Here is an 18,070-nt window from a genome sequence, read left to right on the forward strand (position 1 = left end):
GGACGATGACACTGAGGGACAGAGAGATAACTGAGTCAGATATGAGGTAGCTGAGGTATGGGGGGACAGTGAGAGACAGGAGATAACTAAGGCAGATATGAGGTACAGTGAGGGAAAAAAGTATTTCATCCCCTGCTGATTTTGTACGTTTGCCCACTGACAAAGAAATTATCCGTCTATAATTTTAATGGTAGGTTTATTTGAACAGTGAGAGACAGAATAAAAACAAACAAATACAGAAAAACGCATTTCAAAAATGTTATAAATTGATTTGCATTTCAATGAGGGAAATAAGTATTTGACCCCCTCTCAATCAGAAAGATTTCTGGCTCCCAGGTGTCTTTTATACAGGTAACGAGCTGAGATTAGGAGCACACTCTTAAAGGGAGTGCTCCTAATCTCAGTTTGTTACCTGTATAAAAGACACCTGTCCACAGAAGCAATCAATCAATCAGATTCCAAACTCTCCACCATGGCCAAGACCAAAGAGCTCTCCAAGGATGTCAGGGACAAGATTGTAGACCTACACAAGGCTGGAATGGGCTACAAGACCATCGCCAAGCAGCTTGGTGAGAAGGTGACAGCATTTGGTACGATTCTTCGCAAATGGAAGAAACACAAAAGAACTATCAATCTCCCTCGGCCTGGGGCTCCATGCAAGATCTCACCTCGTGGAGTTGCAATGATCATGAGAACGGTGAGAAATCAGCCCAGAACTACACGGGGGGATCTTGTCAATGATCTCAAGGCAGCTGGGACCATAATCACCAAGAAAACAATTGGTAACACACTACGCCGTGAAGGACTGAAATCCTGCAGCGCCCGCAAGGTCCCCCTGCTCCAGAAAGCACATATACATGCCCGTCTGAGTTTGCCAATGAACATCTGAATGATTCAGAGGACAACTGGGTGAAAGTGATTTGGTCAGATGAGACCAAAATGGAGCTCTTTGGCATCAACTCAACTCACCGTGTTTGGAGGAGGAGGAATGCTGCCTATGACCCCAAGAACACCATCCCCACCGTCAAACATGGAGGTGGAAACATTATGCTTTGGGGGTGTTTTTCTGCTAAGGGGACAGGACAACTTCACCGCATCAAAGGGACGATGGATGGGGCCATGTACCGTCAAATCTTGGGTGAGAACCTCCTTCCCTCAGCCAGGGCATTGAAAATGGGTCGTGGATGGGTAATCCAGCATGACAATGACCCAAAACACACAGCCAAGGCAACAAAGGAGTGGTTCAAGAAGAAGCACATTAAGGTCCTGGAATGGCCTAGCCAGTCTCCAGACCTTAATCCCATAGAAAATCTGTGGAGGGAGCTGAAGGTTCGAGTTGCCAAACGTCAGCCTCGAAACCTTAATGACTTGGAGAAGATCTGCAAAGAGGAGTGGGACAAAATCCCTCCTGAGATGTGTGCAAACCTGGTGGCCAACCTCAAGAAACGTCTGACCTCTGTGATTGCCAACAAGGGTTTTGCCACCAAGTACTAAGTCATGTTTTGCAGAGGGGTCAAATACTTATTTCCCTCATTAAAATGCAAATCAATTTATAACATTTTTGACATGCGTTTTTCAGGATTTTTTTGTTGTTATTCTGTCTCTCACTGTTCAAATAAACCTACCATTAAAATTATAGACTGATCATTTCTTTGTCAGTGGGCAAACGTACAAAATCAGCAGGGTAAGTCGCTCTGGATAAGAGCGTCTGCTAAATGACGTAAATGTAAATGTAAATGGGATCAAATACTTTTTTCCCTCACTGTAGGTGAGGTATGGGGGGACATTGAGGGACAGAGATATCTGAGTCAGATATGAGGTAGCTGAGGTATCTAGGGGGCTCTGAGGGGCTTAGGGGTGGGCTGTAAACCTGCTGCTATGTCTCATGGTGCTGTCACTGCCAGCTCTAACTACACTAGTCCTTCTGTCACTCCTATGAGGGGTACTAGGCCCCTTATTAAACCAGAACAAACTCTCCACTATATCCAAGGCAGTAACTGTTTCCACACTGCCATAGAAACACTACAGTGACTATACAACATGACGTATTGTGCAAAGCCAGTCAAAGTCCCTCATTCAGCGTCTCAACTCATAACTCACAAGTTAAATTGGTCTTAAAAGAAGTTAGAGCAGGCAGCTTAATAGTTGTGGTGTGCCATAATTGCGGCACATTTATAAAATGTTCCACACGCAAATTACTCACTCAATGATTCAAATGGTACTGTAAACAACCATGTTGACATAGAAACAAAATAAAGGACATACAGAGAGAGCCTTGCATCTGCTGCAACCAAGAAAACAGTCAAAAATCCTGCTCCGACAGACCCTCTCATTCAATCATCCAAAGTCAAAAATAAGTTTGAGAATTTACTACCAACTTACAGTATACTATAACCCAAGCAAACATTAAACTCAGACTTCCATAACTAGAAACAATAGGTTATGTAAAACATAGGTATTCCCAACCACTACACTACCACAACACGATAAAGAACAATTCAACTGAATTGAACACAACTTCGTTAAAAACCACAACAGAAACATATGACACCAACCAATTATCTCATTAGCCCTATCAACACCTGTGCCCTCACAGTCAACCCTTAGGCCTGACTACTGTACTCACCAGCTGCTGTAATACCTCTCAGCCTATATCCTTCCCTTCATTTTGTCCTCTCTTTCACTCTCTGCTTCCCTCGTTCTCTCGTTCCAACTCTGGTGACAGTTAGCTAACAAAAAGGGCTTTAGTCCTGGCCAGGCTGTTCCACTCACTGCGTCCCCGTGTCCCCCACTCTCTCTCGTTCTTTCGCTCCCTCTCTCTCTCTCGTTCTCTCGCTCCCTCTCTCTCGTTTTCTCGCTCTCCCTCTATCTCTGTTGCCACCCAGCTATTCGAGACATGCCCGGGGCCGTGCCACAGCCAAATACAGTCTGCTGCTGTCACCGGCCACAGTGAACACACACACACACACACACACACACACACACACACACACACACACACACACACACACACACACACACACACACACACACACACACACACACACACACAGCAACACACATCCACGCAGTTTTACTATCGCTCTGTTCTTTTTCAAAAAACAAATATAATGATTTTCATGGTTACTTTCATGTGTGTAAATATTGTGAACTGAAGGAGGTGAAATTCACAGAGTTTGCATGACCTGGGGACTTGTGTTGTGTTAGCTTCCAGAGCTTTGGCTCAACAGGCTAACGCGGTCTTGAGAGTCTAGGTTTAGATAACAGTCTAGGTTTAGATATCCTATCCCTACAATAACATAAATCTGTTTTACCAAGGGTATACAGTGGCCCAGAAAAGTCACAACACCCTTCAACCAGATTTGCAAGTGGTGTTGTAGTGGTGTTTTCTGTCTGGTCACTGAGTGAGTGGGCAGGAGTAGACAACGGACAGAGAGTTGGCCTCTTAAGGCTATAACCCAAGAGGTGAATTGAGCAAGGGTTCTGTTTGTGGTGAACATGTTACTTAGTAACAATCTCAGTTGAACGATTTGAATGAACATTCCAAAATGTTACAGTGATGGTAAAACATCAAACAGACAATTTTGGTAATGACTACTGTGGCATTGTAGTGCCAATTATCAAACTGCAAAAGACTTTGCTATTCAAATCAAATGTTATTGGTCGCATACAGATATTTAGCAGATGTTATTGCGGGTGTAGTGAAATGTTTGTGTTCCTAGCTCCAACAGTGCAGTAATATCTAACAATACACACAAATCAAAAAAGTAAAAGAATGGAATTAAGAAATATCAAAATATTAGGACGAGCAATGTCGGAGTCTGGAGTATAAATATATATACAGCTCATTCGGAAAGTATTCAGGCCCCTACACTTTTTCCACATTTTGTTACGTTAGAGCCTTATTCTAAAATGTATTAAATAGTTTCTTTCCCTCATCAATCTACACAGAATACCGCATAATGACAAAGAAAAAACAGGTTTTAAGAAGTATTTGCAAATGTATTAAGAAAACAAAACTGAAATATCACATTTACATAAGTATTTTGACAGTCCTTTGTTGAAGCACCTTTGGCTGCGATTACAGCCTCGACTCTACTTGGGTATGATGCTACAAGCTTGGCACACTTGTATTTGGGGAGCTTCTCCCATTCTTTTCTGCAGATCTCCTCAAGCTCTGTCAGGTTGGATGGGGAGTGTCGCTGCACAGCTATTTTCAGGTCTCTCCAGAGATTTTTTGATCCGGTTCAAGTCCAGGCTCTGGCTGGTCCACTCAAGGACATTCAGAGACTTGTCCTGAAGCCACTCTTGCATTGTCTTGGCTGTGTGTTTAGGGTCGCTGTCCTGTTGGAAGGTAAACCATCGCCCCAGTCTGAGGTCCTGAACGCTCTGGAGCAGGTTTTCATCAAGGATCTCTCTGTACTTTGCTCTGTTCATCTTTCCCTCGATCCTGGCTAGTCTCTCAGTCCCTGCCGCTGAAAAACATCCCCATAGCATGATGCTGCCACCATCATGCTTCACCGTAGGGATGGTGCCAGGTTTCCTCCAGACGTGAAGCTTGGCATTCAGGCCAAAGAGTTCAATCTTGGTTTCATCAGACCAGAGAATCTTGTTTCTCATGGTCTGGGAGTCTTTATGTACCTTTTGGCAAACTCCAAGTGGTCTGTCATGTGCTTTTTACTGAGGAGTGGCTTCCGTCTGGCCACTCTACCATAAAGGCCCGATTGGTGGAGTGCTGCAGAGATGGTTGTCCTTCTGGAAGGCTCTCCCATCTCCACAGAGGAACTCTGAAGCTCTGTCAGGGTGACCATCGGGTTCTTGGTCACCTCCCTGACCAAGGCCCTTCTCCCCGATTGCTCAGTTTGTTGCCAGCTCTATGAAGAGTCTTGGTGGTTCCAAACTTCTTCCATTTAAGAATGTTGGAGGCCACTGTGTTCTTGGGGACCTTCAATGCAGAAATGTTTTGGTACCCTTCCCCAGATCTGTGCCTCGACACAATCCTGTCTCTGAGCTCTATGGACAATTCCTTCGACCTCATGGCTTGGTTTTTGCTCTGACATGCACTGTCAACTGTGGGACCTTATATAGACAGGTGTGTGCCTTTCCAAATCATATCCAATCAATTGAATTTAGCACAGGTGGACTCCAATCAAGTTGTAGAAACATCTCAAGGATGATCAATAGGTAAAGGATGCACCTAAGCTCAATTTCGAGTCTCATAGCAAAGGGTCTGAATACTTATGTAAATAAGGTATTTATGTTTTAAAATGTTATACATTTGCAAAAATGTTTTAAAACCTGTTTTCTCTTTGTTATTATGGGGTATTATGTGTAGATTGCTAAGGAATTGTATTTATTTAATACATTTTAGAATAAGGCTGTAACATAACAAAATGTGGAAAAAGTCGAGGGGTCTGAATACTTTCTAAAGGCACTGTATGTAATAGAAAGGCCACTTGATTACTTGTAGTGGTAGTTTAGGCCTGAAACAGTTACACTTACGTTTGCCTAACACTACCTTCTCAGACTGTTAGTTAACATTACAAGGTATTTCCCTTGTTGGATGCACCCCAGGTCAACAGCTGAGTACAGGGCAATTAGTGAAGTCCTATTAGTGAAATCCTATTAGTGAAGGACTATTAGTGAAGAACTATTAGTGAAGTCCTATTAGTGAAGTACTATTAGTGAAGACCTATTAGTGAAGTCCTATTAGTTAAGGGCTATTGGTGAAGTCCTATTAGTGAAGAACTATTAGTGAAGTCCTATTAGTGAAGACCTATTAGTGAAGAACTATTAGTGAAACACACACACACACACACATGCTTGCATGAACGCAGGCAAACACACTCATTTCTACACATTCTTTCAAAGTGGATGCACACATATGCAAATAGCTCACAACTAGTAACTATCCGACAATGCTCTTCACACATCTCAGCAGCACCCAGGCTAAAAGTGGACACAAACTCTCTGAACACCTTCATATTTGCAGATACATCATCAAAACTTAGTGATGTATTATTCTACCAATAACATTGTTATTCATACAGACCTTTTAAACAGGCTTATCTTTCATATACTCCTTTCATCTGATTTCTACAAAGGTCATTGAAATATGTAAACAAAGACCTTACCAGGAGCTAGTCGTTACTCTGACACATACAGTTGAAGTCGGAAGTCTACATACACCTTAGCCAAATACATTTAAACTCAGTTTTTCACAATTCCTGACATTTAATCCTAGTAACAATTCCCTGTCTTAGGTCAGTTAGGATCACCACTTTATTTTAAGAATGTGAAATGTCAGAATAATAGTAGAGACAATGATTTATTTCAGCTTTTATTTCTTTCATCACCTTCCCAGTGGGTCAGAAGTTTACATACACTCAATTAGTATTTGGTAGCATTGCCTTCAAATTGTTTAACTTGGGTCAAACGTTTTGGGTAGCCTTCCACAAGCTTCCTACAATAAGTTGGGTGAATTTTGGCCCATTCCTCCTGACAGAGCTGATGTAACGGGGTCAGGTTTGTAGGCCTCCTTGCTCGCACACACTTTTTCAGTTATGCCCACACATTCTCTATGGAATTGAGGTCAGGGGTTTGTGATGGCCACTCCAATACCTTGACTTTATTGTCCTTAAGCCATTTTGCCACAACTTTGGAAGTATGCTTGGGGTCATTGTCCATTTGGAAGACCCATTTGCGACCAAGCTTTAACTTCCTGACTGATGTCTTGAGATGTTGCTTCAATATATCAACATAATTTTCCTCCCTCATGAAGCCATCTATTTTGTGAAGAGCACCAGTCCCTCCTGCAGCAAAGCACTTCCACAACAATGATGCTGCCACCCCCGTGCTTCATGGTTGGGATGGTGTTCTTCGGCTTGCAAGCCTCCCCCTTTTCCCTCCAAACATAACGATGGTCATTATGGCCAAACAGTTCTATTTTTGTTTCATCAGACAAGAGGACTTTTCTCCAAAAAGTACGATCTTTGTCCCCATGTGCAGTTGCAAACCGTAGTCTGGCTTTTTTATGGCGGTTTTGGAGCAGTGGCTTCTTCCTTGCTGAGAGGTCTTTCAGGTTATGTCGATTTACTGTGGATATAGATACTTTTGTACCTGTTTCCTCCAGCATCTTCACAAGGTCCTTTGCTGTTGTTCTGGGATTGATTTGGACTTTTTGCACCAACGTGCTTTCATCTCTAAGAGACAGAACGCGTCTCCTTTCTGAGCGGTATGACAGCTGCGTGGTACCATGGTGTTTATACTTGCGTACTATTGTTTGTACAGATGAACGTGGTATCTTCAGGCATTTGGAAATCCCAATGAAGAACCAGACTTGTGGAGGTCTACAATTCTTTTTCCGAGGTCCTGGCTGATTTCTTTTGATTTTCCCATGATGTCAAGCAAAGAGGCACTGAGTTTGAAGGTAAGCCTTCAAATACATCCACAGGTACACCTCCAATTGACTCAAATGATGTCAATTAGTCTATCAGAAGCTTCTAAAGCCATGACATCATTTTCTGGAATTTTCCAAGCTGTTTAAAGGCAGGGTCAACTTTGTGTATGTAAACTTCTGAACCACTGGAATTGTGATACAGTGAATTTTAAGTGAAATAATCTGTCTGTAAACAATTGTTGTAAAAATTACTTGTGTCATGCACAAAGTAGATGTCCTAACCGACTTGCCAAAACTTAAGTTTGTTAACAAGAAAATTGTGGAGTGGTTTAAAAACTAGTTTTAATGACTCCAACCTAAGTGTATGTAAACTTCCGACTTCAACTGTATATACATCAACGCTCCAGGGTGGAACAGCCATTTAGGACTAGGACTAGCTACCACACGGACAAATAACACTGCCCTAATGCTTTTAATGACGTGACGAGTGACCAGTCCACTGGAGTACACAGCGTCACGACAGTTATGGGAAAACACTCCATTTGTCCAGAACCTAATGAAAGCTAGGCTACACAGCGTAGCTTGTCCGTCTGCGTGTTAGCCATAGGTCTAGAGCCTTAAAACTGGTCCCTCATCGACATTCACCTGACCTGTCGACCGCAACACTGTGATCAAAAGAGGAGGAAGAAAGAGAGGGAGGGAAAGAGAGAGGGAGGGGAGAGGGCGGTGTTTTCAGAACAGACCCCTTGGTGAAGAAACGTTGAGGTGGGCCAACAAGCAGCTAGCGACCGGTCTTGAACCCTCACTCCAGAACCCAAGCTGAAGCCCTTGAGAGAGGGAGGGAAAGAAAAGGGGGGAAAGAGAGGGGGGAAAGAGAGGAAGGGAAAGAGAGAGAGGAAGGGTATTTTCAGAGTAGACCCCTTGGCGGAGAAACATTGAGGTGGGTAGCAAAGCAGCTAGCAAACGAACGAACCCTAGCTCAAAACCCAAGCCCAGCCTTGGAACACAGACATCTTCCTTCAACCTATAAAACCACTTGAGCTTTCACAGAGGTTCACTTTCAGCCGAAGACAAATTGAATGGTGGGCACACAATGTTCTAGCACCATGTACTGAATCCACATTTTTCATATCCAATCCAACTGCTAAGGAAGCAAAGCCTGCAATTAGCTAAGCGAGGGGACTGGCAGAATGCTTTCTGCTGAGCCAACCAGAACCAAACATCTAGTCCATTCAATTAGGATCAAACTGCCAACACCAGCATTTCCCAATGACCTTCTTTACATAGCAATTACCACAAGAGCTCTCCAGAGAGTTTAATATGATAGAATACAGTGGTTTCTATTCAAGCCATAGGGCATGTTGGAGCGTATTACCGCTGCACCAAAATGGCTGCCGGGGTCCTAGCTTGACATGATGGCTATTTGTCACGGCCTGTGCTCTGGTGCAACTGCCTCCTCTCTCTCTCCATGTGAGGCATATGGGTGACATAAGATAGGGTACCCACTGCCCTCACTGTATTCATTGTCTTATCCCATCCACAATACTAATCAATAGGGACCATGATGAATGATGACACCCCCAGAGAGGGCTATGGAATGGGGCTGTGGGACTGCAGAAGCAGAGGGAGGAGGTGGAGGAGGAAGGGGACTAGAGGTGAGAGGAGGTGGGCAGGAGTTTGGTGTAGGGTCCCGTCATCTCCTGACTCCCAGCCCTAGCCCCTTGCACACCCACACTGTGAGCTGGGTGGGGGGTGTTGCTGGGAGGGGGGAGTGCAGGGGTTCGGGTTACCAGCAGAGCGACTGACTACCACCTATTTCTGCAGCAGCTATTTAAAGGAGTAATTGACAGGTGTGTGTGGGGGGGGGGGGTCGTGGTGCTTTATGGCATGGGGTCTGCTCCTGCAGCTAAGATGGGCGGGAGAGGAAAGGGGGGAGATGGGGGAAAGGATGGGAACAAGAGGAGGCAAGAAGGGTAGAGCAAGGTAGTCACTAGATTGGGCATGCTTAAACAAAAGTGGATAGCAATATGTGAAAGAATCAAAATGTCCGAACGGCTGAGGAAGATGTATGCTCTTACTTTTAGATGTGGAGAGAGGTGGCGCAGTGGAATGCCAGTGGAAGTACCAGTGGAATGCCAGTGGAAGTACCAGTGGAATGCCAGTGGAAGTACCAGTGAAAGTACCAGTGGAAGTACCAGTGGAAGTACCAGTGGAATGCCAGTGGAAGTACCAGTGGAAGTACCAGTGGAATGCCAGTGGAAGTACCAGTGGAAGTACCAGTGGAATGCCAGTGGAAGTGCCAGTGGAAGTACCAGTGGAAGTACCAGTGGCTAATATAGTCTTTGAGTCAGTCTCAAAGACTCTATTAGCCACTGGAGATATGTGACAACAACTGTTCCAGCACACCTAGTTTGACTGTGCTGTGTGTGTGTGTGTGTGTGTATGTGCAGTGGTGTAAATTATTTAAGTAACAATACTTTAAACTACTACTTTAGTATTTTTAGGGGGTATATGTACTTTACTATTTAACTTTAACTTTTAATTCACTATATTCATAATGAAAATAATATACTTTTACAATTTTCTCTGACACCCAAAAGTACTCGTTATATTTTGAATGCTTAGCAGGACAGGAAAATGGTCCAAATCACAGATTTCTCAAGAGAACATCCCTGGTCATCCCTACTGCCTCTGATCTGGCGGACTCTCTAAATACAAATGGTTAGTTTGCAAAGGATGTCTGAGTGTTGGTGTGACCCTGGCTATCCGTCAATTAAAAAAGAAAATAGAAAATGGTTCCGTCTGGTTTGCTAAATATAAGGAATTTGAAATGATTTTGATACTTAAGTATATTTAAAACCAAATACTTAAGACTTATACTGAAGTAGTATTTTACTAGGTGGCTTTCACTTTTCCATTAAGCACGGGAGGTTGGTGTCACCTTAACCTTAATATCGAGGCAGGCTCTGGCTGAAACACTTTATCGCGTTTGGCAAGTGGCCGATCAGAGTACTGTGGGCTTAGGCGCGTGCCCGAGTCGACCGAATGCTTTATTTTCTTTCCTCTGTTTACCTAAACGCAGATTCCCGGTCAGAATATTATCGCTTTTTTATGAGAAAAATGGCATAAAAATTGATTTTAAACAGCGGTTGACATGCTTCGAAGTACGGTAATGGAATATTTAGACATTTTTTGTCACGAATTGCGCCATGCTCGTCACCCTTATTTACCCTTTCGGATAGTGTCTTGAACGCACGAACAAAACGCCGCTGTTTGGATATAACTATGGATTATTTTGAACCAAACCAACATTTGTTATTGAAGTAGAAGTCCTGGGAGTGCATTCTGACGAAGACAGCAAAGGTAATAACATTTTTCTTATAGTAAAGCTGACTTTGGTGAGTGCTAAACTTGCTGGGTGTCTAAATAGCTAGCCCTGTGATGCCGGGCTATCTACTGAGAATATTGCAAAATGTGCTTTCACCGAAAAGCTATTTGAAAATCGGACATATCGAGTGCATAGAGGAGTTCTGTATCTATAATTCTTAAAATAATTGTTGTGCTTTTTGTGAACGTTTATCGTGAGTAATTTAGTAAATTCACCGGCAGTGTTCGGTGGGAATGCTAGTCACATGCTAGTCACATGCTAATGTAAAAAGCTGGTTTTTGATATAAATATGAACTTGATTGAACAAAACATGCATGTATTGTATAACATAATGTCCTAGGGTTGTCATCTGATGAAGATCATCAAAGGTTAGTGCTGCATTTAGCTGTGGTTTGGGTTTATGTGACATTATATGCTAGCTTGAAAAATGGGTGTCTGATTATTTCTGGCTGGGTACTCTGCTGACATAATCTAATGTTTTGCTTTCGTTGTAAAGCCTTTTTGAAATCGGACAGTGTGGTTATATTAACGAGAGTCTTGTCTTTAAAATGGTGTAAAATAGTCATATGTTTGAAAAATTGAAGTTTTTGCATTTCTGAGGTTTTTGAATAACGCGCCACGGGATTACACTGGCTGTTACGTAGGTGGGACGATTTGGTGCCACCTAGCCTAGAGAGGTTAATTGGGGAGGTCGGGCTCGTGGTAATGGCTGGAGCGGCATTAGTGGAATGGTATCAAATACATCAAACACTTGGTTTGTAGGTGTTTGATGCCGTTCCATTTGCTTTGTTATGGCTATTATTATGAGCCGTCCTCCCCTCAGCAGCCGCCACTGCTATTAAGGTATCATTTACTCAAGTATGACAACGGTGTACTTTTTCCACCACTTTGTGTGCATGTGTGTGTGTGTGTGTGTGTGTGTGTGTGTGTGTGTGTGTGTGTGTGTGTGTGTGTGTGTGTGTGTGTGTGTGTGTGTGGTCTTGGTGCTCACCATCTCCTGTATCCTCGCAGCCCCTGTTGAAGTTCTCGTAGGAGTCCCAGCGGATGAGGGGGTCTTGGGTATTGTAGTCCACCGACACTTGTGGGCCATTCTCAAGGTGGCCCATTCCTGAGAGACACAAAGCCAGCTGGGTAATGCAGTCTTTAACCCATTAATGTCCATAACAGAAATACAATATAACATGTACTATCTGTCTAGCCACATGCAGTTAACTATGCTGACAACACACAATCAATTTACACCAATCCATGCTGTGCTGCATTACCTTATGGTACTAACTCTAGTTTGTGTATAAATTGCTACATGTAGCATGCATTGAAGCATGCAACTTTAAATACACTGATTACCTGTACCTTTGATTTTCTCAGGTCCAAAGGAGAAGACAAATTCCACTTTCCCATATTCTGGAAATCTCTCATCTGTGTAGTGACACACATTAAATGACAGTCAATTTCACATTTTTACAGAGGTCAGGTAAATACAGTACACACACGAACATGTGTACGCACTCCTACAAAGACACACACACACAGTCGCCCACGCACACATGCACACACACAGTCACCCACGCACACACACACCTTTAAAAGTCTGATCCAGTTCATTCTTCCCGAAGACTACTCCCAGGTCGTGGATGGCACAGGTGTGGAACTGCACTCTGAATACCACATCCCTAATGGGGCTCCGGAAACGCTTGTGGTAACACTTCAACTGTAGGAGGAGGAGGAGGAGGAGGAGAAGGAGGAGGAGGAGGAGGAGGAGGAGAGAGTAAGCATATAACCGGACATAAAGACAAGGACTTTTTCTACAGTCAAACCAGACGAAGGAAGCAGTCCAGATTGCCAAACTCATGGTCTATATCTCCAGGCCTAAACCCTGCTGGTCCTAGAGATCTGATCATGGTTTCCCACCAGAACAGAACATGGTCAGTACAATGCAGGCATGTTCTGATGGGGAGGCACATCTGGTGTGGTGTAATGTGGTGTGGTCTGGTGTGGTCTGGTGTGGTCTGGTGTGGTCTGGTCTGGTGTGGTCTGGTCTGGTGTGGTCTGGTCTGGCGTGGTCTGGTCTGGTCTGGTGTGGTCTGGTCTGGTGTGGTCTGGTGTGGTCTGGTCTGGTCTGGCGTGGTCTGGTCTGGTGTGGTCTGGTCTGGTGTGGTCTGGTCTGGTGTGGTCTGGTCTGGTGTGGTCTGGTGTGGTGTGGTCTGGTCTGGCATGGTCTGGTCTGGTGTGGTCTGGTCTGGTGTGGTCTGGTGTGGTGTGGTCTGGTCTGGCATGGTCTGGTGTGGCGTGGTCTGGTCTGGCGTGGTCTGGTGTGGTCTGGTCTGGTGTGGTCTGGTGTGGTCTGGTGTGGTCTGGTCTGGCGTGGTCTGGTGTGGTGTGGTGTGGTCTGGTGTGGTGTGGTCTGGTGTGGTCTGGTCTGGCATGGTCTGGTGTGGTCTGGTCTGGTGTGGTCTGGTGTGGTCTGGTCTGGCGTGGTGTGGTCTGGTCTGGTGTGGTGTGGTGTGGTCTGGTGTGGTCTGGTCTGGTGTGGTCTGGTCTGGCGTGGTCTGGTGTGGTCTGGTGTGGTCTGGTCTGGTGTGGTCTCGTCTGGCATGGTCTGGTGTGGTCTGGCGTGGTTTGATGTGGTGTGGTCTGGTGTGGTGTGGTCTGGTGTGGTGTGGTGTGGTCTGGTCTGGTGTGGTCTGGTCTGGTGTGGTCTGGTGTGGTCTGGTCTGGTGTGGTCTGGTGTGGTCTGGTGTGGTCTGGTCTGGTGTGGTCTGGTGTAGTGGAACAAGGACACATTCTTCCCTAATAGAACTCTAGTGAACAGGAGGGGCAAGATAACATTACAGAGAGAGAGAGAGAGAGAGAGAGAGAGAGACAAAGAGAAACAAAGAGAGACAAAGAAAGAAAGAGGGAGAGAATTTCCTGGAACAAAGGTTTCACTGAAATAGTGAAGGTGTAAACTTGGCAGTAGAAAACCTAAACAGTATATTTGACCTCTCAGCTTCCCTATCAAATCAAAAAATGTCAAGCAGACAACCAAAGAAAATGAACAACAATGACAAATGATTTGATGAAGAATGCAAAAATCTAAGAAAGAAATTGAGAAACCTATCCAACCAAAAACATAGAGACCCAGAAAACCTGAGCCTACGCCTTCACTATGGTGAATCACTAAAACAATACAGAAATACACTACAGAAAAAGCAGGAAAGGCATGTCAGAAATCAGCTCAATGTAATTGAAGAATCCATAGAATCGAACCACTTCTGGGAAAATTGGAAAACTCTAAACAAACAACACGAAGAGTTATCTATCCAAAACAGAGATATATGGATAAACCACTTCGCCAATATTTTTGGCTCTATAACAAAGAGCAAACAGCAAAAGGATGTACACTACCGTTCAAAAGTTTGGGGTCACTTAGAAATGTCCTTGTTTTTGAAAGAAAAGCACATTTTCTGTCCATTAAAATAACATCACATTTATCAGAAATTGTTAATGTTGTAAATGAATATTGTAGCTGCAAACGGCAGAATTTTTATGGAATATCTACATAGGTGTACAGAGGCCCATTATCAGCAACCATCACTCCTGTGTTCCAATGGCACGTTGTGTTAGCTAATCCAAGTTTATAATTTTAAAAGTCTAATTGATCATTAGAAAACCCTTTTGCAATTATGTTAGCACAGCTGAAAACTGTTGTTCTGATTAAAGAAGCAATAAAACTGGCCTTCTTTAGACTAGTTGAGTATCTGGAGCATCAGCATTTGTGGGTTCAATTACAGGCTCAAAATGGCCAGAAACAAAGAACTTTCTTCTGAAACTCGTCAGTCAATTCTTGTTCTGAGAAATGAAGGCTATCCCAAGCGAGAAATTGCCAAGAAACTGAAGATCTCGTACAAAGATGTGTACTATTTCCTTCACAGAACAGCACAAACGGGCTCTAACCAGAATAGAGGGAGTGGGAGGCCCCGGTGCACAACTGAGCAAGCGGAAAAGTACATTAGAGTGTCTAGTTTGATAAACAGACGCCTCACAAGTCCTCAACTGGCAGCTTCATTAAATAGTACCCGCAAAACACCAGTTTCAACGTCAACTGTGAAGAGGCAACTCCAGGATGCTGGCCTTCTAAGCATATTCTCGGAGAACAACGTAAAACACCAAATAATGCATGCACAGCAGAATCTTTGTATTTATTTAACTAGGCTACTCAGTTAAGAACAAATTCTTATTTACAATGACGGCCTACACCGGCCAAACCCGGACGAGGCTGGACCAATTGTGCTGCGCCCTATGGGACTCCCAATCACGGCCAGTTGTGATAAAGTACAGTCTGGGTGTCTGTAGTGACGCATCAAGCACTGAGATGCAGTGCCTTAGACCGCTGCACCACCCGGGAGCCCAATTAGGCAGATACCTTCTAATTATCAAAATCCAGAAAAGAGCTGTTAAATTCTACAACCACCTAAAAGGAAGCGATTCCCAAACCTTCCATAACAAAGCCATCACCTACAGAGAACTGAACCTGGAGAAGAGCCCCGTAAGCAAGCTGGTCCTGGGGCTCTGTTCACAAACACAAACAGACGCCACAGAGCCCCAGGACAGCAACACAATTAGACCAAACCAAATCATGAGAAAACAAAACGATAATTACTTGACACATTGGAAGAATATACAAAATAACTGAGAAAACTAGAATGCTATTTGGCCCTAAAGAGAGAGTACACAGTGGCAGAATACCTGACCACTGTGACTGACCCAAAATTAAGGAAATCTTTGAGTATGTACAGACTGAGCATAGCCTTGCTATTGAGAAAGGATGCCGAAGGCAGACCTGGCTCTCAAGAGAAGACAGGCTATGTGCACACTGCCCACAAAATGGGGTGGAAACTGAGCTGCACTTCCTAACCTCCTGCCAAATGTATGACCATATTAGAGATACATATTTCCCTCAGATTACACAGATCCACAAAGAATTCGAAAACAAATGCAATCTTGATAAACTCCCATTTCTATTGGGTGAAATACCACAGTGTGCCATCACAGCAGGAAGATTTGTGACCTGTTACCACAAGAAAAGGGCAACCAGTGAAGAACAAACACCATTGTAAATACAACCCATATTTATGTTTATTTATTTTCCCTTTTGTACTTTAATTATTGGCACATCATTACAACACTGTATATAGACATAATATGACATTTGAAATGTCTTTATTCTTTTGGAACTTTTGTGAGTGTAATGTTTACTGTACATTTTTTATTGTTTATTTCACTTTTGTTTATTATCTATTTCACTTGCTTTGGAAATGTAAACATATGTTTCCCATGTCAATAAAGCCTCTTAAATCGAATTGAATTGAGAGAGAGACAGAGAGAGAGAATGAGAGAGACAGAGAGAGGGAATGAGAGAGAGACAGAGAGGGAGAGAGAGAGATAATGAGAGAGAGAGATAGAGAGATAGAGAGAGAAAGAGAGAGAGAGAGAGAGAGAGAGAGAGAGAGAAAGAGAGAGAGAGAGAGAGAGAGAGAGAGAGAGAGAGAGTATGAGAGAGAGAGAGAGAGAGAGAGAGAGAGAGGGAGAGAGAGAGAGAAATAGAGAGTATGAGAGAGACACACAGAGAGAGAAAAATGGATCCTGTGGTCGAGGAATGTATTGTGGTGGAATATGAAAAAGTCAACCTTCAACAGTATATGAACCTACTGTAAGGCCACTAAGGCTCTAAGGCCAACACAACACAGTATACAGTACAACCACAAAACCCATACATTTGATGACAAAAGATGTGCTTCTTACCAAAATGTCTCCCTTTAGGAGCAGGCCAGGTTCAATGGTGATGCAGATACTGGTGTGACTGTCCCCTTGGACGTTACTGTGGAATTCATTCAGATGAAAACCATTATAAACACTTTAAAACAGTTTTGGTGTTTTTCTTATAGTGGTTCAGGTATGACTGAAGTAAAAAGCGCTTGTCCCAAATCAGTTATCAAAAGTGAGATTGTAAATGGATGAGGGGGTGTGTGTGGGGGGGGGGGGGGGGTCATTTCCGTGTGGTGTTGTTTTGGTCGTGAGGACCCTGGATGGAGAAGGTGGGTCAGTGAGGTGGGAGTTACGGTATCACTCCTGTACACATAGAACCCTAGAGCTGTGTCACTGACAATCTATCTGCCTGCCTGCCCCACCGGCACACACTGACACACATACAGACTCTCTCTCTATCTCTATCTATCTATTCCCCCCCCCCCCCTCTACTCCCCTCCCCCCCTCTCTCTCTCTCTCTCTATCTCTCTCTCTCTCTATCCCCCCCTGTCTGTATCTCTCTCCCCCTTTCTATCTCTCTCTCTCTATCTATTCCCCCCCTCTATTCCCCCTCTCTCTCTCTCTCTCTATCCCCCCTCTCTGTATCTCTCTCCCCCCTGCTATCTCTCTCTCTCTATCTATTCCCCCCCTCTATTCCCCCCTCTCTCTCTCTATCTATCTATTCCCCCCCTCTATTTCCCCCCCTCTCTCTCTCTCTCTCTCTCTCTCTCTATCCCCCCTCTCTGTATCTCTCCCCCCCTTTCTATCTCTCTTTCGCTCTCTATCTCTCTTTCGCTCTCTCTGTTCCTCTCTCTCTATCCCCCCCTCTTTCTCTGTTCCTCTCTCTCTATTTCTCCCCCCTCTCTCTCTCTCTCTCTCTCTATCCCCCCTCTCTGTATCTCTCTCCCCCCTTTCTATCTCTCTCTCTCTATCTATTCCCCCCTCTATTTCCCCTCTCTCTCTCTCTCTCTATCCCCCCTGTCTGTATCTCTCTCCCCCCCTTTCTATCTCTCTTTCACTCTCTCTGTTCCTCTCTCTCTATCCCCCCTCTCTCTCTGTTCCTCTCTCTCTATTTCTCCCCCCCTCTCTCTCTTTCTCTCTGTCCCTCTCTCTCTATTTCTCCCTCCCTCTCTCTCTGTCTCTCTCTCTCTCACACACACACACACACACACACGCACACACACACACACACACAAACAGAGGGAGATTACTAAAGGCTAATCTCTTAACAAGGGGTGACAGTCTTGAAAGTACTGTGGACTGAGAGGGAGAGAAAGAAAGAGGGATAGAGTGACAGAATCTGAGAGGAGAGAAAACAAGCTCTCTGAAAGACAAATCAACCCACAATGCAACAGATAAAAACTAAAGAAACATACTATATTCCTGACGTGTAGACTGGCTGCATCGCCTGGTAAATCTTCAGGAAAGGACGACAGCCTGCGAGGGAAAAAAAGAAAAGAAGAAAAAGTATTCCAAAATGAAACAATTATTTATTC

The 18,070-nt window shown here is 44.0% G+C and overlaps 1 protein-coding gene across 24 annotated transcripts in view; it reads right to left on the bottom strand.

Moving 5' to 3' along the window:
• Positions 1 to 18,070, bottom strand: part of LOC106591349 (tensin-1) — a 185,378-nt gene that overhangs the window by 22,389 nt on the left and 144,919 nt on the right. For 19 of the 24 annotated variants that reach the window (XR_014380984.1, XM_082962973.1, XM_082962981.1 and 16 more), the window contains 6 exons: positions 17,951 to 18,011; positions 16,572 to 16,647; positions 12,369 to 12,498; positions 12,135 to 12,206; positions 11,779 to 11,895; positions 8,143 to 8,226 (listed from right to left, as the gene is read on the bottom strand). Coding sequence is in view for 23 of the 24 variants with exons in the window: in XM_082962973.1 (XP_082819099.1) it covers positions 8,143 to 8,226; positions 11,779 to 11,895; positions 12,135 to 12,206; positions 12,369 to 12,498; positions 16,572 to 16,647; positions 17,951 to 18,011 (540 nt within the window). In the remaining variant the exon portion in view is untranslated. The remainder of the gene's footprint in view (positions 1 to 8,142; positions 8,227 to 11,778; positions 11,896 to 12,134; positions 12,207 to 12,368; positions 12,499 to 16,571; positions 16,648 to 17,950; positions 18,012 to 18,070) is intronic. The other 5 variants (XM_045697910.2, XM_082962983.1, XM_082962984.1 and 2 more) reach the window with 3 other exon arrangements.

The sequence above is a fragment of the Salmo salar genome, chromosome 16, assembly GCF_965601325.2.
Source record: "Salmo salar chromosome 16, fSalSal1, whole genome shotgun sequence".
In the NCBI taxonomy this organism is placed as follows: domain Eukaryota; kingdom Metazoa; phylum Chordata; class Actinopteri; order Salmoniformes; family Salmonidae; genus Salmo; species Salmo salar.